This window comes from Haliaeetus leucocephalus, unplaced genomic scaffold (genome assembly GCF_000737465.1).
Source record: "Haliaeetus leucocephalus isolate CR32 unplaced genomic scaffold, Haliaeetus_leucocephalus-4.0 Scaffold284, whole genome shotgun sequence".
Classification (NCBI taxonomy): Eukaryota; Metazoa; Chordata; class Aves; order Accipitriformes; family Accipitridae; genus Haliaeetus; species Haliaeetus leucocephalus.
Window position 1 is genome coordinate 5957704 of NW_010972720.1, and position 23190 is coordinate 5980893.

Consider the following 23190-nt stretch of genomic DNA (forward strand, 5'->3'; position numbering starts at 1 on the left):
ATATCCTGATACTCTGATTTAGGTGGGAGAAATTCCCAGTATTGTATGGGCCAGGCATTTTCCTTGACTCTGCCTCATCTAAACTTTGGATAATCCTGGGCCTGCTTTGGTCAGAAAATCATAGCCCACTGTGTCCTAGATCCCAGGTATTCATTTGCCATTCAGAACTACAGGTACTTTGTGTGATGAATTAGCAAAGATTAAACTTGAAAATGCATCCTTATGACCTCTGAAGAAAATTCGGCTGTGGTTTACCTAGAAACAGCTAGTCATAAATAGACAGTAAAAGCATGTTAAATCATCCTTAAATGCAAATAGTTTGTTAAGTGAAGCTTGAATTTCTGAACAAGCATTTTCCAAAGGTTTTTTGTTTGTTTCTTTTGTGGATTTTTTTTTCTTTCCTCTCCCAGTGCTTCTCTCTGTATGAACAATAAACTGCTGGCAACATATCACCTGCTTATCTAGACAGGCATGATTCAGGGCTGCATAAGGTGGCATAAGAATGTGTGTTTTCTATGGATATGATGAATTTTATAGGCCATTTCAGTTTAGGTTCTCCAAAGTAATTCATTAAGCCATCAGTGCTTTATCTGTTTTTATAACTAGGCAATAGAAAAGAAAGGTTAAAAAACAGAGCTTGTTTAACCATTCTGTTCTAGCAGTTGGTCACATCTCACATGTTGCTGGCTTTATTTTATGTCATATGAAATCTGTGTGCAATTCAGAAATACCTTATAATAATAAATGCTTAATGGCAGATTTTTTTTAAATGCAAGAGAAGAAAAAAGTGAATGGGAAAAGGAGCATTTCTTTTGGCTTATTCGGATGCACTTTTTGAGATTATACTCATTAAAATACATTATACTTGCTTTAACTGATATGTATTGAGCTTTTTTGTTTTGTTTACAGTATCTCATGTTAATTAAAGGTATAGTAACTTCTTAATTAGATGTTATGTTGGGGTTTTTTTTCTAAAAAGGTATGTTTTTAAGGAGGATTTTTATTTCATTTCTTGAAACAGTTGTTGCAGAAGGATATATAGCAGATGTCTCACAGAAAAAGATCTGAATACAAGATTATTCAGTGGAAGGGGAGAACATGCTGTTGACTGTCTGTAAATCCAGCCTTGCAACCTAATATTCTAATTAGTATTGCCTTTGAAGGATGGAAAATGATATTATGTGTGACACTATACAGCAATTATTGTTGAGCATTTTTGTGTTTTGGTTGTGCATTCATTTCTATTCTGTGTTATAGACACTCAGTATCTCATGTTTTAATCTATAGAATGTTTGCAAATAAGGAGGGGGAGTTTGGCTTCACGTCATTTTAGTGGTATTTGTGAATTATTTTTCTGGTATGATAATTAAATATTGTTTATTGCTTTAAATATTTGTTTAGCTCTAAATACTTGTTTAGCTCAGGGTTTTGTCCACCCTAACCTCAGACAGTTGAAATACAATTTACAAATACTAAGTATAACAAATATTTTACCTATTAATTACATAATGCATTGGATTATCCATATCACAAATGCATCATATAATGATTATATATATTAGATAGTATGTGATACAGCAAATCAATATATTTTGTAAATTAAATAACAGAACATCTAGCAAGAGAAGTACAAATCATGATACAAATATTATTTACCTATAAATATTTATGTGTATTTGTGTTATTGCCTTTTGGGGAACGTCTGTGAAAGAAGAAATTTTGGGGGTGGAGAAGTTTAGTGAAAGAGAATATATCCAGGGGGCTAGGTGTTTTAAAATTTGGTTTCTTATTTGGACTGTTATGTCATTATGGAATTGTGTGAATAAATGTGACATTTCATATTTTGCTTTAAAGCTGTGTATAAGAACTGTTACTCTTTAGAAAGTAAAAAGGAAATGGTGACGCTAGTAAAATTTTTCTTATGCCCATTGAGATACAACAGGGAACAAAGAATAATTAACGCCCTATTCTTAGGAGGCCAAACAACTAGTGACGATTTTGAGAGAGGTCGTATGGTGTTAAAGGGGCATGTGGCTACAGGGTAAAACTACCTCTTTTTTGGTAAAGAAAATGGGAGTCTGTAGGATCATTATCTGCTAAGGATAAGTGTTGAAGCCCAGTAATAGGCATTCCTGGCAAGCTGGTCAAAATGTTTGATAAAGTGCACCTGCTCAAGCTGTCTAGTTCATCTTTTCAGTAGTAAGAGGTAGTTGTTTTTCATTTCAAATGTAGAAATAGGGGAAGCTGCAGATCAATACTGCAAACAAGTGTTTATTGTTTAGTAATTACCAGTCATCAGTGTGTGAATTTATATGACACAACATGCTTAAATTTGAAGGAACTGGTAAGAAACAAATGCTTAAATGAACCAAAATAGTGAGTACAGATACATCTTCTAGAATAACATATGAATATTGTGAAAGGTTAAGTCCAAAGTTAGAAGAGCATCAGACTCATCCTGAAAAGTGTAAAAAAATGGTTTCTCCAAGATGAGGTATTTCACTGTCTCTTCTCAGCAGAACATTGATCATCAATATGATGATCCTGGAAGTGAGACATTTTCAATGACTACAGCACCATTGTGGCACAGCTGTGATGATGATGCAAGCCCCCACTCAAGGCCTCTCAGTAGTGCTTCTGTACCTGTTTAATTCAGCAGCAGTCTCTGTTCATCTTGGATGCACAAAAAGTGGCGAGGATCAATCTGTGACCTCACTTGGCATTTCAGATTTTAATCTAGTTTTTTAAAGTCTAAATGTTTGCAAAAAGGTTGTGTCAGTTTGTTCCATCAAATGATGAATAATGTAGAATTTGAACATAGAAGACAGGGCAGCAACAGAGTGTTGTCAGTTCTTCAGAACACTTGCACACAAACAAGTTAGCATCACTTGAACATGCTTATCACATTCAGATGGGTTTAGTTCAATCTTTATAATAGACTAGCTGTTGAAAAAAAGAGTGTAAATTGGTAAAAACACAGCAGACCGTAAGATTGTAACTACAGTCCCATTTTTCTTTATATTGCTTCACTCAAGGCTCACCTTGCTGTGCCAGCTGCTTAAATGTAGCATTACTTGCTTACTCCAGAGTTGACATGTGTCAGTAAGCAAGTTCTTACACACATCTTTGCATCTTAGTCTAGATGTGACACTGCTGATTCCATCAGATTGAAGTAGGCTTTGACCCTGGCACCAGCTTCCAAGACTGCCTATGAACAGTGGCACGGCACGGAGTTAGTGCCTGAACATCAGATCTGAGTCTTTGGCCTCAAACAGACTTGATGTAAACTCATCTAAACCATCTCAGATTTTAAAGCTGGGTGGTGACGGCTTGTGCAAACCACTTCTTTAGTGCATCAGTCTTAGTAGTTCTGTTTCCTATGAATCTGGCAGGTAGAAGACACTACCACAACTAAACCACAATTCATTTGCTGATGAGCTTTGAGAAAGGTTTGTAATCTTCACGAGATTTAGCATGTGCCTGTGTGGTACGAGCAGGGGCAATGTGGAGATCTCAGAGCTATCACAGACCTGTGCTGTCCGTAGCATCCAGCCTAGTGCTTTGCAGGGTCATCAGCTTGGGCTGGAACACTTTTACCCCTTTCGTTTGTTTGACAGTGCTTCACCAGTATGGCACGGCGCCTTGCAGATTGGATGACACTGTTCTGTACTTGAGCTGGGGTGTAGATTCAGTCTCTGTTGCCTGGACTTACCCACTTGAACAAAAAGTTTGTTGGGGGTATCTAAAGTTTATGACTTTATTTTCTTCTTTTTTAGTGCCACAACCAGTAGTCCGGTTTTTCAGTGTTAGCGTTTGACATCATGTGTCTTTTGCATGTTAGCATATTCTTTGCTGCTTCTGGGCATTTCCAAGCCATCATCACTGGCCTCCTAAGGCTAACTGATAGTGGCACAAATTTTTAATGCCCTTCAGTGCTAGGTTTTTATTCCTAGTAATTGGCCTGCGGGATAAATGCATATTCATCATGGTATAGAAAACAGTGAAAGTACCAGACTTTGACATGCTATTATACGTTTTATTCAGGAGACAGTGTGGACAAGGAGGTGATAACAAGCTTGGGGCTGAGGCTAGGAAGTGCAGAGGATGCAGGCGCTATGGAGAGCGAAGGCATAAGGACATAGGCACAATGAGGCAAGAAACATTGCCTTTTTGGGGGGGAACACAAAAACAAAAATTAGGAAACCAGAGCTGTAGACATTGTTAGTATTGTGTAAATGCTCTGATACTTAATGTAGAAAAGACTGTGTATTAGTTCTCTTGACTGCTTATGTTTATGTATCTATTATTCTTAAAATCTGTATGCTGCATTTCCCTTTACCTTAAACATTTTTAGTGTGAGACTTTGTGCTGGAAAATCCCTGTTAAAATACTTGCGGGAAAAAATGAATAGTTTAATGTAGATCCTAAAACAGTTTCCATAATGCTAGTGCTTAGAGAAGTTACAGTATTTTTACTTGGTAGGTATTTGTGGTATCTTTGCCTTTTTATTTCCAAATCATCGAATTCTCTGGGATCTTATATTCAGAAAGATTGTCAGGTAACATTTTATCTGAGGTGATTCTAAATATTTGATGGTTTATATGAAGGATGACTGAAAGCAAGAAAGGAATACTAATTTTTGATCTCTTATTATTCTAACCTGTCAGGAAAATTAGGGGGATTTGCACAAGAAAACAACACTATAGATTCTGGAGAACTTGATATAGGCCGAAGAGCGATACAAGAAGTTCCCCCTGGGATTTTTTGGAGATCACAACTCTTCATTGATCAGCCACAATTTCTAAAATTCAATATATCCCTTCAGAAAGATGCATTGATTGGAGTATATGGCCGAAAAGGCTTACCACCTTCACACACTCAGGTGAGAACTGCTTGCATTAAAAGTAGGACACATTATTGAAAACTGTGAGCTTGTATCTTTTGTATGTTTTTTCTTTCTCGGGATTACATCCCTTTCCATTTTGCTGATTTTTATTTTTACTTTTTATACTTTATTGATCTCATGTGATGTTCAAAACATTTGTAATACTGTAAGTACTGGGATCTAAAGTAGGGGGGCCAGAATCTGTTCTGAATGCTGTGAGCAATGATGATGCTTTAGGTATGGAGTTGTTTCATGCAGAATTTACAGGTACTTTTATCTTCTGTGGTATATAGACATATCTTTAAAAACCTAAGCAAACTATTACAGCATCTTATGGTCAAGAGTGCCTGGCAAAGGCCACGTTAGCCAAATTTCCAAGCAAGAAGACAACGGTTTTTTAAGGAAGTTTCAGTTTGTTCTACAAGCACATGCTACAGTATTTACAGCTTGGTGTCTCATTAAATAAGCACATAAAATAAAAAATAAGTAATATGTGTCTACAAAGATAAAGTGAACTGGGGTTGTAAAAGCATCAGTTTTCACTAGACATCTAGTGTCTTGAAAATTTGTTCTTAAGTGTCTCAGAGGATTTATTCTGCTCCACCCTCAGAAGGTTTCTGATGACACTTTTCGTTGCATATGGTCATGCCTTTGCATAGTAACAAAGAAACACTTTTTTGCATTGTTCTAGAAAAAATAAAGTATAAAAGAATGAATAGTCTTCTGATTGGCAGGAGAAAGGGAGAATCATTGTCTGAGATGGCATTTTAGAATCAATTGTGTTCAGATTTTACTTTTAAGATTTAAGACTCTCCAAGTTTAGATTTCTTTCAGCTCAATATTTGTCCAAATGCTCGCTCTGAACCAGTTTTCCACCTGAAAAGGGAGTTGAGCTCATGCTCTTCTACCCCATTTAGGGAATTATGCAACGTCTTAGTGATTTTTTTTTTTTTTTTAAGTGTATGGATTTGCCCAGGACACAACTCTTAAGTATAGCAACCTAATGGTATAATTGGAAAGAAGCTTGACTGATTATGCCTGATAAGCAGTTGCAACAGGAAATCCATAACTGCAAAATTAAAATACTTTATTTTGCTCCCACTTTTTTTTTTTTTTTATTTGCATGCTTCTGCACTATTTAAATTTATTTTGTTTTTTCTTCAGGCATAAGTTTTAAAAGATCTAGAACAGAGAAATATTGCTAATTATATCACATGTTTAGCAGTCACAAACCATAGAGGAAGAATTAGAGTCAGCAAAGCAGTTTCATGCAGCTAAAATCACAGAATGTTACATTAGCTTTATTTTTTAGTTTAGGTTCCATTAAAACACAAACAATTTACTGAATGCAGAAAATGCACTTATTTAAAAATTTGATCCTCATAAAAATTAAATGGCTTTTCTTCAGACCATCACATATGAACACCCACCCTCAGGCTGACAACAAGCACAAGAAATTCTAGCTGAAAGAAAATTGGTTCAGAAAGTTATCAGCCATTGGAAAGAGGGGTTTGGAATACAAACACATCTCAATGATAATAATAATAACAGGAGCTAGGGGAATACATGTGTGGCAAGAACGAATAAAACTGAAGAAGCTGATTTGGACTGTGCATTTGTATGAGAAGTTATGCAAATAGATACCTCTATGAAAAAAGATCCTTACTTGATTCCTTATGCTGGCAAAAGATTGAAATAGGGGTGCCCTTTATCCAAAAACTCGGGAAAAGGAGTTAACTAAATCTGTTTCCCATCATCTGTGTTACACAGACTCCTTTCCCTTTGGATTCCTACTGCCCAAGTGCTTATTCAGGTTTAAGTATGATACAACAGAAAGAATTATATGCAAATCCTGCTACTATATCTTCTGTAGTTTCTGTGCCATGTTGGATATATTGTTCCCAGGATATAGGTCAAGCTCTCTTGTCCTGTTTTTGCCTGCTATATAATTAGAGTATTTTTTACAAACCATTTGACTGACACTTGATACCTTGAAAAATTAGGCATGCTTACTTACCAGTGCCCTAGTGAACTTCTAGGGCTGCTGAAGATTCCCAAGGGTGTGGGGTTATCAGAACGTTTATATGGCCTTGAACCCGATGATGTCTGGTTTAGGTGCCCGAGATAAAGCATGTATGTAATCTAAAAATGCAGTTCCAGTGAGTAGTTGGGGGTTTTTTTGTGACGGTGCTCCTTCACGTGGGGGGGGGAAAATGGAGTAAAGTATTTCTCAACTGTTTAGGCTTTTCTGCAACAAAGTCCTAATCACAGGACTTTGATGAAGACACAACTTGTACTGGTAAAATATGTGTTTTACCAAAGTAGCTAATATAAACAAAGTAAGGTATTTAGGCAAAAGGACATCTAATGAAATACAACATTGAGACGTTTGCAAGCATAATTCTGTTTATTCTTTTCTTATTTCCCCTAACCCTTATGGCTTGCACTGACAAAAGTTCTTAACTGCAAGCCAGGCATAGCTAGCAGGGTCAGACTAACAGCTATTTCTGGGCTTCGCTGCATCCTTCCATCGGACAAGGCAGCTTACTCGTATAGCTCCAAGTGCCATAGGAGCATATTAGAAAAATACATGAATGTCCACGCTGTGTCTGATCAAAGGCCCATCTAGCCCAGCATTCTGTCTGTGACAATGTGGCCATTAGCAGATAAGTAGAGATTAACATAGCCGCATGACAGATGTGTAGTTATTCTTCCTGCAGTACGTTCCTGGCCTCCAGCATTTTAAGGCTGAAGGACTTCCTAAGTCAAAGGTGCTTAGTCTGAGAACCTTTGATAGATTCTTTTTTCCTGTGAATTTGCATAGTTGCCTTTGAACCTATGGAAGCTTTTAGCATCCGTGACATTTACAGCAAGGAGTTTCAGGGCTTAACTACACATCTCACACTATACTCCTCAGTGTGCTTTGAGGCAGCCTGGTAGTTTTAGTATGACACCCTGTTGGTATTGTTCTGGAAGAGGCAGTGAAGAATTCCTCACCAATTTCTTCTCCATGCCACCCTTGATTTATAGATCTCTAGTGTCCTCAATGAGCTGTATTTTTTCCTGTCTGCTTCATCATTCTTTGTAAGAAGGCTGCTTCAATCCTTTGACCATGCTTGTCCTTTTCTGAATGTTCTCCAGTTTTACTGCAGCCTTTTTGAGATGGGGAGACCAGAACAGCACAGAACATAGCAGATATTTAACTACAATGGTTTCATACAATACCTTAATGATGTCTGCTCTTTTTTTTAATTGGAGAACTGATATTTCTGTAGATCTGTCTAACATAGCTCCAAGATCTCATCCCAGAATGACAAAAGTTGGCTCAGAGCCCATCTCTGGATGTGTAAAGCTAGGATTGTTTCATGAGGACTTTGAAAAGTAGGATCTCACCCATATATATCACTTCATGTCTGCATCTCTTGAATGCTATCTGCCCTTATCTCCTAGTCATAGAGTGACAAGTGCTAATAACAAAATTTATGCAAATGAGCAACTGCTGCCTGTTTCTCAAACGTCAGTATTTGAATTTTCAGATCTTATGTTAAATAATAGAGAACTGATTACTACCTGACCTCTGCCAGCATTTGTAAAGTTTTCTTACCAGCTGTCCCCCTCCAATATCTTTGCTCATATGCCTTTGATATTGTACATGCATAACTACACACCACCATCTTCTTTAGCTCCCTCCTTACAGCTTTGGTGTTTCTATGAATGTCTGCCTTCTCTCCATGTCACCTCTGGCGGTAATGCAAAACCTGCATATTACATTTGCCACCTTGTTCTCCACTTCTCTCCCAGACCCTTTGCCTGTTTATCTACTTCTTTTTTTTGTATCTGGTTAAAACCAGACAGTAAGTAAGAGGAACCTGGAGCCTGTCTTTCCATAGCTGTACAACCTCTGGTGCTAGTTATCGTGCCACTGCAATGGATGTAATGAAAGTGTAATAGAAATGAGCTTGGAAAAGATCTCAAGAAGTCTTAGTTTACACCCTCATCTTGGAACAAGATGGACTGTATCTAAACCATTTCTATCAGTTGCTTAGCATTTCATCATAAAATAATAACAGAATTCAGCGAATTTAACTCTCCTCCTGTCCCGTAATCCAAAATAATAGGGATACAGCATGTAGAAAATGGTTTGATATATTGTAATTGGGATAGAATTTTTAGTTGTGTTTCTGTATTCTCTTTAGGTACTGAAATCAGTCTCAAGCACAGCCACTATATGTGTGTCACAGACCGATCTGAGATGCATAGTTCTCTCTTTCTGGGGAATCATAAATAAATCAACCAGAAATAATTGACGGTGGCTGTCCATTCAAAACCCAATCAATGCGAGCCTGAAAGTCTTTGTGACACTTTCTAAAAATGTCACTTCCATTGCAGCCAGAGAATCAATATGTTTATTTAAAGAGACTTTAAGAATAAAAAAAGGACTTTGGTTTAAAGCAAAACTGAATGGAGAGGTAGGGCAAATCCACACATTTAGACTCAATATAAAGGTAATTAATTTATCCTCATAGGAGGAAAATAAAATTGGTATGTTTTTTGCTTATGAAGAAAATTGTTTTTCCAGTCTGTTTCTGTTATTGTGTCCTAAATATAAAAAAAACCCCAACCTTTAAATGGGTTAAGATCAATTATTATTTTTTGCTGGGGGACAGACTGAACAGTGAATTGCCTTCTGTATGGCTTCTAAAATGTAGTCTAAAATGGTGTTCTGATAACAGCATATGTCCTTATTACATTACAAATACAAAATTGTTAGTTGTACCATGCTTGTCTGCCATTAGTATACTCTTTGTGGTCAATCAAATAGTGTAATCACTTGTTCCTATATCAAAAATATGGTTTTCGCCTGAAATTGTCCTCCTACAAAAAACTGTTCTCTGCAGTATACAAATCACAAGGTCACTCCTAATGGCCGTAAATTACTTGTTAAAACTCAGAACTCCCTAAGCTTTCTCTTTTTTAAAATATTAGTGAAAAATAGGACCGGAAAGAAGTGTTCTTGAGTCAGGCAGGAGGAAAAAAAAAAACCAACCTAAAACTGTTTTTCTCTCTCTCACAAAATAAGATAAATATTTAATTCTCTGACAAATGAGAATGTTGAATGGTTTTGAATCATTGGTTCTCTCCCAAAACGGTTGCATTCGTTTTCATGTGGTGCAGCACGTACATTCAGAGTGTCAGTGTACAGAGGTACTAGCTTCTTCACATCCTAATCACGTTATGTTCTATTCTGTGGGTTCAGATGTAGCTGGAAAAGTGTCTCAGGTGTTGATAGAGGCATATTAACTATACATTGCCTTCACATCCTGACTGGTAAGAAGATAATTTTAATTACTGGGGCGGAACATTCTTACAATAGCAATGAATTTTGGCCTGGAATTTCAAGAAGAGAATATAAGTACTTAAACCCTTGTTCTGGGACAAAGGCTGTCATGTTTTCTTTTGTCCTGGGAGCACTTTCTGAAGGTCACAGGTCAGGGTGTAAAACCACTGATTCTCTGGTCTTGGTAACCAATGTTATCCTAGCTCAGGTGCATCAGTGGTTTCACATTGTATTGGGTTTGTGTGGCAAGGTTTTGGTAGCGGTGGGGATACAGGGGTGGCTTCTGTGAGAAGCTGCTAGAACTTTCCCCCATGTCTGATAAAGCCAATGCCAGGCAGCTCCAAGACAGACCCACTGCTGGCCAAGGCCGAGTCCATCAGTGACAGTGATAGCACCTCCGGCATAACGTATTTAAGAAGGGGAAAAAATAAACCTCAACGGCAACTGCAGCCGGAGAGAGGAGCTAGAATATGTGAGAGAAACAGCCCTGCAGACACCAAGGTCGGTGAAGAAGGAGGGGGAGGAGATGCTCCAAGTGCCAGAGCAGAGATTCCCCTGCAGCCCATGAAGGTCTGCGGTGGAGCAGATATCCGCCTGCAGCCTGTGGAGGACCCCATGCCAGAGCAGGTGGGTGCCCGAAGGAGGCTGTGACCCCATGGGAAGCCCACACTGGAGCAGGTTTTCTGGCAGGACTTGTGACCCCGTGGAGAACCCACGCTGGAGCAGTCTGTGCCTGAAGGACTGCAGCCTGTGGAAGGGACTCACGCTGGAGAAGTTCATGAAGAACTGCAGACCGTGGGAAGGACCCACATCGGAGAAGTTCGTGTAGGACTGTCTCCCATGGGAGGGACCCCATGCTCAATCAGGGGTGTGAGGAGTGATCGCCCCTGAGGAGGAAGGAGCAGCAGAGACATGTGATGAACTGACTGCAACCCCCATTCCCTGTGCCCCTGTGCCGCGTCAGGTGGGGAGAGGTAGAGAATCCAGGAGTGAAGGTGTGCCCAGGAAGAAGGGAGGTGTGGGGGGAAGGTGTTTTAAGATTTGGTTTTACTACTCATTATTCTACTCTGATTTGATTGGTAATAAATTGAGTTAATTTTCCCCAAATTGAGTGTGTTTTGCCCGTGATGGTAATTGGTGAGTGATCTCTCCCTGTCCTTATCTCGACCCATGAGCCTTTCATTGTATTTTCTCTCCCTTGTCTAGCTGAGGGGGGCACCTGGCATCCAGCCAGGATCAACCCACCACACAGATACTGGCCTTTACTTTTCTAGGCCCTGGATGTAATTCCATTTGAGAGAGATCTCAAACATGTGGGAAGAGTGAAGGTTTACGTGTTACAGTTCACTTCATACAATCAACATGTGTCAGAGTGTCGTGGTTTAACCCCAGCCAGCAACTAAGCACCACGCAGCCGCTCACTCACTCCCCCCCCATCCAGTGGGATGGGGGAGAAAATCAGGAAAAGAAGTAAAACTCCTGGGTTGAGATAAGAACAATTTAATAGAACAGAAAAGAAGAAACTAATAATGATAATGATAACACTAATAAAATGACAACAGTAGTAATAAAAGGATTGAAATGTACAAATGATGCGCAGGGCAATTGCTCACCACCCGCCGACCGACACCCAGCCAGTCCCCGAGCGGCGATTCCCCACCCCACTCCCCAGTTCGTAAACTAGATGGGACGTCACATGGTATGGAATACACTGTTGGCCAGTTTGGGTCAGGTGCCCTGGCTGGGCATGAGAAGCTGAAAAATCCTTGACTCTAGTCTAAACACTACTGAGCAACAACTGAAAACATCAGTGTTATCAACATTCTTCACATACTGAACTCAAAACATAGCACTGTACCAGCTACTAGGAAGACAGTTAACTATATCCCAGCTGAAACCAGGACACAAGAGTAAAAGTGAAACTCTGAACAGACGTGGCAGGGAAGGTGGAGAGTCTCTACCACAAGCCAGAGTGCTCTTTAGTTTTCCTACGTGTTTAATTTTGCAATATGCATGTTGATCTTTACACGATAAACATGCAGAAGACATCTTTCAAGCCATGAGAGCCATCTCCCAGATAGCGTAAATCGGTGCAGGGCCCAGAGCAGATTTAGCTCTCCAGGTGTTATTAGTGCTAGTTAAGATCAACACGCATAAAAACCTTGTGTTTTGAGTTTGCTTGTTGTATCAGCTGAGAGGCTGCTACATTTTTCCAAGCCCTGCTGATTGTAGAATCATTTAGGTTGGGTGATGAGTGTTAACAGTCTCATGGTTGTTAACAAAATAATATGTACTGTCCATTGACCTGAGGTACCATATTTTTTGTCAGTTTGTCATTTTCAACAGTTGCAATGTTTTATGCTTTCCATCTCCTTTTTTGGGCTTCTGTGATAGGAAGTCAGGCTCTTGCTCTCCTTCCTCCAGAACTCCAGAATGTCTGAAGGGGGGATTAAACAATTTAATCCTTCATCTGAAACTAAATGAAAAGCAAGGTAGGTTATTGGTCTTGGATATTACTATTAACCTATATGCATTTAACACACTTTGAAAGTTAGCTCTCACCTGTAATTCAGGTGGCAGTCATGACCGCAGATTCATTTCAACCAATGTTTTCTTCCCCCAATGTATGTAATAGGTTCATTGGCCACTTGTCACCGGAAAAGCTACTCTAATATGCATGAGGACTAGTTGGCCTTTTTGTTTCAAGCCTTAGCAAGGGGAAAGAAATAATCAAGGGTTGGTTTCAGCTCCTGCTTCCCTGCTCCAAAAGGAAACTCTTGGTCAAAATACAAGCATATTGTCAGGATGTTGTGGGGAAGGTGGCAGTGCCATGGTCATTCCATGACTTGTTAAGCTCCTGTCTTTTCCTCCCCACAGTACGACTTTGTGGAGCTCCTGGATGGCAGCCGGCTGATTGCAAGGGAGCAACGCAACCTGCTGGAATCAGAGCGAGTGGGGCGGCAGGCAAGGTCTGTCAGTCTCCATGAGGCAGGTTTTATCCAGTATTTGGATTCTGGCATCTGGCACCTGGCCTTTTATAACGATGGGAAAAATGCAGAGCAGGTGTCTTTTAATACCATAATTATAGGTAAGCATAATCTTCAAAGCTGTTACCAAATGCTAGGCTCCAGTCAGGTTTTTTAGGAATACAGAGATGAGTTTTCATAGTTAAATGATCTGACTTTTTTTCACAGGTTTTCCATTCATAGTGTTTCTTCTGCCGTACAGAACAAAATGCAGAATATCTATTTTAATTACTTGGTCTAAGGCATAAGGAGTGTACCTTCTTGTAAAACAGTGCTTGAAAGGAGGACACTGTTTTGAAGTATTTGTTAAATGGCACAGGGCTGGATTTTAAGTATGGAGCTCATATGGTTTTACCATCATAATTTGAGCCTTTTTGTTGGAATGTAGTGTCCTAAGATACTAGAAGCATTGGCAATAGAAAATCACAGCTATTCCTGCTCTTCAAACAAACCAAATGTAAACACTCCTCTCGGAGCGAGAGCGCACTGTCAGTTAGTAGTAGTTCAAATGATAGGTACTTCATGTGGTGGGCGTCTGTGAATTATCCTCCTTTTTTTTCCTTTAGAGTCTGTGGTGGAATGCCCCCGAAATTGTCATGGTAACGGCGAATGTGTTTCTGGATCCTGCCATTGTTTTCCTGGGTTTCTGGGCCCCGACTGTTCAAGAGGTAAATCAACCCAATGCTTTTCTCAAGTCAATTTAAGCGAGCATGAAGACAAATACATCAGGAAAGCAACTGGCATGTGACTTGCTTCTTAGATGTTCTTCTTTCTAAAGCCCTGAGGTTTTTTTGGTGAAAAACTTGGTTTTAATTTTTCTGCTGTGTTTTATTTCACAGCAGCCTGCCCAGTGCTGTGTAGTGGCAACGGGCAGTACTCCAAAGGACGCTGCCTGTGTTACAGTGGCTGGAAGGGCACTGAGTGTGATGTGCCTACAACTCAGTGCATCGATCCCCAGTGTGGGGGCCGGGGCATTTGCATCATGGGCTCTTGTGCCTGCAACTCCGGATACAAAGGAGAAAACTGCGAAGAAGGTAAATGAGTAAATATTCACCCCATCACCTGCTGTTGTTGGTCAGGTTTCCAGATGGCACATCCAACTCTATTGATTTTGCTAGATCTAGATCATAGGCACTAATGGTGTCTCTTTAAAAATCATTTTAGAATACTGAAAAACAAGTTTGGGGATCAGTAGTATCACTGAATTCTACAGAATTATTATACTTCATTTATTCTGAAGTTATCAGTGAGAAAATTTTTAATGTGTGATATCTTTTCGCTTGCCAGTATATTTTATTTTTTCTGGCTAAGGTCAGCTAAGAAGAAAGTACACAAAAAATAGATGTTGGAATACAGGAAGACTTACTGAATTTTCACAGTATAGAATAAATCATTAATGTATTGCATTTGTTAGTGATCTTTTTCACCAACCACATTGTGCAAAGTGCTGATTCAAATGCATCAGAGTGAAAAATGATGCGTCATTTTTGTATTCCAGAGATGTGCATAATAATATTCAATTCTGGTGTACTGCAAAATGCAGTTCATTTTCCATTCTATTTTTTTAGGGAGTAAAAAGCACCATTTTCTTCCTCAATCAAATTGATTTTATTGATCTCCACGTACAAAGTAATGCAATTAAGTCTCTGGAATTAAATTTTCAGACCGTTGACCCTACAAGTGTAACATTTTATTGAGTCAAATTGCTAAATTAAATCTCGTCATCTAAAGCACATGAAAGTGAATTAAGACAGATAGACAGTATGCAACTCATTTATTTCTGAAACAAGTTGAGGGTCCTATACAGCTGTCAAATCTTTGTGGCGGTGGATCAGGTCAGTTGATACCAAGTGCTACAGGGAATCCAACATTTGTGATGCTGTGATTAGGCAGAACAGAGATCAGTTGTCCAAGACCCAAAGCCAATCTCGTAATTCAGAAAAATCAGCAAACCTTGAAAGGTTCTCCATTAACTCAGTGGTAACCTGTAAATGTCTTGATGTCAGTTATGCGCATACACAAATTTCACAATACTAGAAAGTGATGTGGAAGTGAGGTGTTTTTACAAAGAAAATTGCTGCTATGCAATTAGTGATGATAAAGAGTGATCTACCTTGTAGCCAAAGAAGGGAGGCTGGCACGAAGATACCTTGGTCCACTCTGCCTTTTCCTCACTCATTGCAGTGAACCAAAGGTGAACTTCTCAGCTTCAATCTACTAATGTTTACTTTCAAGATGAGTGCAATGCTGCCTGTTTCACAAGGTCTTAAAATGTGGATTAAGCCCAGAAGTGCCGTGAGCATCTAGGGGTTGATGACTGTTGTTAGGAATGACAAGCTTAAGCTGACCTTTTTCATCTCCCCACAGCGGATTGCTTGGACCCAGCCTGCTCCAGCCACGGCGTGTGCATCCATGGCGAGTGCCACTGCAACCCAGGCTGGGGTGGCAACAACTGTGAAATCCTGAAGACAATGTGCTCTGACCAGTGCTCTGGCCATGGCACCTACCTTCAGGAGAGTGGTACCTGCACCTGCGACCCCAACTGGACAGGTCCAGATTGTTCCAATGGTAAGGGTTAAAAGCACTTGCATTTTGTAAAATGGTGACATCTTGAATAGCAGCATTTTAATGACATTATTTTGTTAGGACCTGACCTGCTGAGCTGATGGAAATCTTTGAGTTGACTTCAACATGAACTGTGAATTGATTCAAAAGTTCAAAATAATTGATGAATTTGAAGTATTTGAAAATCAATGTATTTGTTGGTATCTTTTAGCTGCCTTCACCTGGTAACTTCAGGTACTTCACATGAAAGTACAGAATGTTCTTTGTACTGTATATGGATCTAAGTATCATCTTACCTAATACATCTATTTAGAAACTTAAAACTACACTAGCAAAACCAGACACAGTCACATTTTTAAAATCTCTCCAGCTAATTGGAGGTATTTTTCTTGAAAAACAGACAGCACTCAAGTTCGAAGGCAAAGGATATGCAAGAATTAATCCTAAACAGCTTTTGAGAAAGGTTGCAGGCTGCCAGGGTGGAAGGAGTTCGTAGGAGTGAAGAAGCAGAGGGATTTCTTGAAGTCTGAAACTGAGCTTATTAAAACCATAGTCTGAGCTTAGACACAAAAGGAGAAAATGACTGGAGGTGCTATCACAGAGAGCAGAATCTAAATATTTATAAAGTATGACAGAAGCCTTTTGACAAATACGAGTTTTTAGAATATTGTTTGGTAGCCACATATCAAAAGAGAAATCATGTCTAACTGTGAGACATACATTTGTCTAAAACAGTTCATCTAACAACTCAGATGATTTTGTTAATGAAAACCGAACACATGGGCTAGCTGGGTTTATGCCAGCTTATGAATAAATATAACTTTTTCATGAGGAACCATCTTTTTAAAACAAATGTACTTCTTGACCAGGATCTGCAATACTCCATAATGGTTTATCCATATGAGAGTGATAGGACAGAGTTCCAAACATTCAAGAAAAAGTGACAGAGAGAAGAAAATGTTGTCTTCTGTTAAATTTGTTTAGAAGAAAAAATTCTTCTCTGAACACTTCTAGCACTAAAAATGTCTGTTTCTGAGACACCCTTTCTAGTTCTCAGGCAAAACATGGATCCCCTATTTCTTGACACAGTGTCCTCTACACTGTTTTTTGATGCTTCAGTTCTGCTCCATCTTTTACTTATGTTTCAAGGAATTATTTGTCATTAAAATATTTCTGATCTTCTCACATATTTCAAAAATGTCAAACTCACAAGAGCTTTGTAAAAATACGCACAGACTATTTGCTGACGTCATGCAAAATGACCTTCAGAGTGGTACACTAAAAAAGTAAACCTTACCCATAAACATTTTGTTAAGCTACTAGAAGAAGAAAAGAATGAGTTATTTCCATCAGAGGGTTTTATAGGTTTGAAATCAGCAGAGCTTTCCCCTATCTTCATCAGCAGTTTGTCCGTTAATTAGCCCTTCAATTCCACTTCAATTAAATTAACTCGTAATTAATAAATTCATTACAAAGATTGACGCACCTTGCTCAAAGCTAGTGTGCTAAAAGCTGATAAACACCTTCATCCTAATGAAAAATTGATTAGATTGAAGAGAAATAAACCTTTCTTCTTGGAGCTGCGTTGACGTTTTGTGAATCTAAAGTTAATCAAACCATCTCGCATCTCTTAATCAAAAATTTAATTCAAAGTAGATATAAAATGCTGTATAGGAAAAAAAAAGGGAGGGGGTAATTACAGCTGTCTTCCTCCATAAAGGTTTTGGGCTGTTTCTTATGGGAGATGTCACAGCTCCTTGATACCATGTTTAATGTTCCACAGCACTTTGAGACAGCAGGCTATACTCTATGGGGGAAGAAAAATGCTGTTGAGTGGGAAATGGGAAGCCTTTCTTGCACTGAATGCTTCTTTCTTTTGCTGTTGAAAATAATTTCAGTCTTTTATTACTAAACTGTTTGTTGTCTTTTACAAGAGAACAAAAACTAAATACAGTACTTCTATGAACCAGTACATGGTTACAGCCAGTTGTATGCCAAGGAACTAAAGAAGTCCCTCAGGCTGTATTGTATCTCCTCTTGTTTTTTTGTTGTCTGCTTAGCAGAAGTAAAGTTTGCTGGAGTCTGACTAAATGAATCAAAACTGCAAATGCAAAATCTCACAGTCTAAATTACCATCTTGTATTAGCTGAGACTTAACATGCGTTGTTTGGCCTCTGACTCCCTTTGGCTGTTAACGTATTTTTCAATTATTCTATCAGTTACAAGATCCTGTTACTATATGTAAATGACAAGTTAAATTGCTGTATGTTGATTTATTTTTTTTAACAATCTATTATTTAAACCAGACTGTTCATAGCTGTCGCTGATAAAAATTTACTGAAAGTAAAAGAGAATCATCTTTTATATTTAACAGATATGTCAGTATGTCAGCATAGTACTAATTTGTCTCACTAAGGCTGATTCTTTATAATGAAAAAATGTGTCAGAAATGGCACATTTTTACTTGAAGGAAAACAGGGAGCAGGGTAGGGAGGGGAAACCTTGTTAAAATGAACTTTCATTAATACTATATTTTCACTCACAACACACAGTGACCTAAGTATATGTTACGTTTAGTCACAAGGAGTACAATGTAAGTTCTAGTAGGTCTAAGTGCTATATAATCTAAGATACAAAAGGTTACTCTTAAGACATGTGTGATCACAAAATATATGACTGAAAATTACTCAGAGCTAACAGAAGAGCTATGGATACTTAAGCACTGCTAAGCCTGCTAGATAACTGAGCAAGCATTAGCATGGTGGTAAAACTTTGTACTCCATATTCTGTTGGGTCCTCCCTGAAAATGCCTTTCACAGTAAATTCCTTTGATTTAATTTGCAAAGATTTTGCCTTTCTTATTCTTCACATGTTGAATTAAAATGTAGCGCTGCTAATTAATGCATACCCTCTCTCTCCCATCTGTACTCTCTGCCTCCTTTTCTCCCTCTCTCTCCCCTTGAATCCAGAAATCTGTTCAGTGGACTGTGGCACACACGGTGTGTGCATGGGTGGCACGTGTCGCTGTGAGGAAGGCTGGACGGGTGCAGCCTGCAACCAGAGAGCCTGCCATCCCCGCTGCGCGGAGCATGGCACCTGTAAAGACGGGAAGTGTGAATGTAGCCAGGGATGGAATGGAGAGCACTGTACCATTGGTAGGCTGGCTATGCTTTACACTGTCTTCGCGGCAAAATTCAAACAGCTGGCGCTGCTGGCCATGTCTGAATAAGAAGCGTATTACTTTGAAGCTTGTTTCTTCAAACAGAATATTTGTACATGTTAGTCTGTGTAAAGGAGTTGATATTTTAAGAAAGGAAATGGGTATATAATGGCTCATCAGTTCTTCATACCTAGTTTGCCATGAAAAGGAGGTGGAAGAATTTCCTTTTCAATCTTTCCCCTTTAACAGCCTTTTGCTGAGGGGGAGGTTACTTTTATTTTAAACTGTAAATATATTATTCGATTATGTGCTTTTCTATTTCTATGTGATAGCTTTATGTCTTTTGGAAATGAAGCTTCCTATTGTTTTTCTTTTTTTTTTCTTTTATGGAGAAGAAGCTGTAAAAAGTGACTTGCCTACACAAAAATGTCATTTCCACCTTGTAATAAATGAGATCTAGCTGCCAAAAATTATCTTCTTGTCAATATAATGCTCTATTTTAGAATTATATCAAATTTCTTACATGTAAATAATGTAATAGCAGTTTAATACAGCTGATTGAGAAGAAGCCATCCTTATTACAGCTTCTATGTTTCTGTAATCAAGTCAGTTCTAGCACCTGGAAACCTTTGGAAATTACTGTGCCTTTATCAGTAGAGCTTTTCTTACTCAGTTATTTACAGTCTGTCCCATATGTAGCAGGATATCCCTTTCCACTGCACAGGGCTTGACAGTGAACTAGCATGAGAAATTATGCGTGTAAATAATGGGACTGAGAAAAAGTGGAGGAGGAGTTGCCAAAATGTTTATCATTTTTATATTGATTTTGTATAGCTGTAGTGCTAAGAAATTCCCTTCCACACTAATCCACCTTTATGCAAGACACTGCAGGTCTATAACAGAGGAGGAGGGTCCTATCCAAACAGTTTTTGTCTCGGCATAACCACAGAGAGAAACTATTGCGTGACAACAGGTAGGGAGCACAGACAAAGGAATTGGCAATGGTCTAACTGTAAGAGATGACTAGCTTGTACTTAGGTGTGTGGGGAGCATTGCACAAAGTTCAGCAAAGACTGTGACAGGAGTAACAATGTGGCTCTGCAGGTGTTTATAGGGCACATCTCCCACGTGCAAGAAGCATCATGGCTGAGCAATTAAAGGTGGATTGAATAGTCAATGAAAGAGGTAGCTACAGGTCAAACAAAGACAAGAGTAACACTGAATGATGGGGAAATCCCAGATAATCCGAATAGTCAAAAAAAATGCCAGTAAGTAAAAAAAACCTGCTAGTTTTATGCTTAGAGCAATGGAGGAGGGTCAGTGGAAAGAGGTGATGTAGCCAAAGCAACAGGATAGGACAGTAAGTCTAATAGTGGTAGAGCTGATGGATGTGACTATAGCATGATTTGCTTTTGCCACAAGCTAAAAAGAGGCTGGCGAATTTTAACTTTCATGGGTGTTTTGGAAGGGCTGTAACTCCGAATGTGTTAGCACAGCTAAGCCATCACTGGGGCCTGAGCATCTAGAAAACAGTAAAACCCAAGCTGTGCTCCCGGGTAGCTTACAGCCTAGACTGAGAGGCAGGTGGTGGTGGTGCTGCACTTGGTGGTCACAGGGAACTGTGGTGTGAGCTTTGAGGGCAGGCAAAATGAGGGCATGTTACAGCTGTATTAACTGATACCCACATCATTGCACCAGGAAGATGGCGCAAGGTTTTATTTTCTAGAAGGGAGTCAGGTGTGAAGTAGTAAGATTGATTTGTGAACTATTTTTTACAGAAATTGCCATTGATTTTTTTGGTGTTTACTAATGAGATTGCTCGGACATGTGAGGGATCCACCAAGGTGCATCTGCAGAATCCCAGGGAGAATCAGTAGGGTTAACATTTTTGAGGAGCTTCCAGAAAACATGCTGACAAAGAGAGTAGAGAGGTGGGGAGAGAACTGCTTTCTGAATGGTAAAATAAAGTAAATCTTTAGAAGTAGGATAAAGCCTTTCCCTTGACCGCTTTAACTTGCCAACGAGCAATTACTCAGCAGATCGCTCTGCTGTTGGTCTCACTGACCTTGGCAGCATTTCAAGGGTTGTAGTTATACACAGATGAACTGCTCTTGAACAATTTTTCCAACATATTAAGCACAAACAAGTTTTTCCTCAGCGCTGGACTAGCAGGTCTGTCTTCCCACCTGTTTATTCTTTAAATGGGTGTTTACTTTGTGGCTGCTGCTGTAAAGATAGTTAGATTTGTTTATATTGCCCTTTCAGCCTCCAAGACAAGTAATGAGGTACAGGCTCTAGCCTGCTGTTACATTTATTTTTCTTAGAGTTGTTTTCTTCAGGAGCCCAGGAGAAACCATGTCATTTTATTGCTCATTTCCAAAAGTATTTCCACTTAGTGGAGTAAAAATTGCTGCCGCCTCAGCTTGGCAGATGAAGAGTCAAATTGCCTTTCTCTCACCTGCCCTAGAGTAGGTAGTAGCTCTTTCTGAGCAATAAATTTCAGAACACAAGGGACATCAGAATGTTTCTATATACAAACCAGTTTTTTATTGTCATCCTCCATTTGAAACCCAGGCATTTTATGCTACTTAAAACTCTCAACTTGGTAGCAGAATATTTATGTAATTTGTGCTACACCTGTGAAAGACTCCCACTCTCCCTTTATAGGTCTAAAAATAAACAATTGTATCTTTCTTATTTCTAAAAGTCATTAACCATTTAGCTGCAATAGTGTGAAGTATTTTAGAAATGCAGATGTATTTGTTTGTTGCAGCTGTTAGCTGGAAGTCACATGAAGTGCAACAGCCTAAATTTACAACTTGTTTGGGAAAGGAATATTCCAAAGAAGCTGTAAATTGTAAGGGCAATGCACTTTATTCACTTTTTGGGAAAGGAATAGCCCATCAGATCTCTAGCTGGATGCACAAAATGGGGTAGATATGGATGCATTAATCACAGAGGCGCTAACTGGAACGTGTACTGAATCATCTAAATCCATAACTCATTTGATCAAATAGATTGTGGTATTTTTGTGAAGCATGAATGCCGTTTAAATAGTAAAAATGTTTTGCACCTCAACTAACAATTTTTATGTATTTCTAGATGTTGACTATCTGTCCAGTCTCATTTTCAGTTAGCCCACTGTTTGTATTGTTAGTTGACGTGTTAAAGGGTAGAAAGAAGGAAAAAACAAACATGTCTCCTTAATTAAAACAAGGTAGTCCTTAGTTTTATTCCTCTCTAACATCTTTTAAACCCTAGATTGCTTCTTGAGTTACGCTGATTTTTATGTATTCTTCAAGATACTCAAATGGGAATTCGGTGAAAGGAAATTCTAACTGATCTGAACTTCCAGAAACTGTTGGGGTTTTTTTTATTTCTGTGCTTCAGGACATTGAGAAGCAAAATCATAGGTGATTGCAAAGGTTTGCTTTTTTTTGTTGTTCAGAAAAAATGTAGACATCTGCTTACCTGGGTTAAGCATCAGCATTTCCCTAAGGCTGAGGATGGAATTGGGAAATAATATACATACATGTTTTATATACTTTTGATTTGTGTGAGAGAACAGAAAAGACTAAATAAAGCAGGTGGGTTTTTTTTCTTTTTTGAAGCAATGTGTATAGTAAGGTGGGCAAGATTATTTTGACTAATGCGGTAAACCTGATGTGTGTTGCTGATACACACTGTTCCATTATGCATCTCTGGCACAGGGTAGCTCCAACTTCAGTACCGCACCTGATGTGGGCCACACTTGTGAGTCATTGCCTGTTCTCTGACCACACACACACACTTCCAAAGATTTATATCAAAGATGTTCAGCAGATAGCTACATGCTCAGTGTTGTGATGAAATTAATCTAATAAGAATTAACAAAATACAAGATTCATTGCTATTGTTTAACATCTTACAGGTTTGAACTAAATACTGGCAATGTATGTTTCAAATACTAAACAATTTAAGGCATCTAAATTGCTTACGGTCTTTTCCCTCCTGAGAATTGTAATGTTTTACCATTTCCTGCCTCTCAATGAGAACAGGTTAAATCAACAGTTTTCTGCAAAGCTATGGAAAATCACCTGTCAATTGTTTATTTGGTCTGGGAGTGACATTCATGGGTCTAAGGTGAACATCCATATATTATTTTGTGAAGCTCAACCTGCATCTCAATGTGATACAAGATCGCACATGCACAGCTGGTGCCCAGGTGATAGCCTGG

At 38.9% G+C, this 23190-nt stretch overlaps 1 protein-coding gene across 1 annotated transcript in view; it reads left to right on the forward strand.

Moving 5' to 3' along the window:
* The window catches only part of TENM3 (teneurin transmembrane protein 3), a 326450-nt gene that overhangs the window by 227900 nt on the left and 75360 nt on the right, over positions 1-23190 (forward strand). Inside the window, 6 exon segments of the mRNA XM_010569981.1 lie at positions 4628-4882; positions 13101-13311; positions 13816-13917; positions 14089-14283; positions 15617-15817; positions 18784-18969. Of these exon segments, the coding sequence (XP_010568283.1) occupies positions 4628-4882; positions 13101-13311; positions 13816-13917; positions 14089-14283; positions 15617-15817; positions 18784-18969 (1150 nt within the window).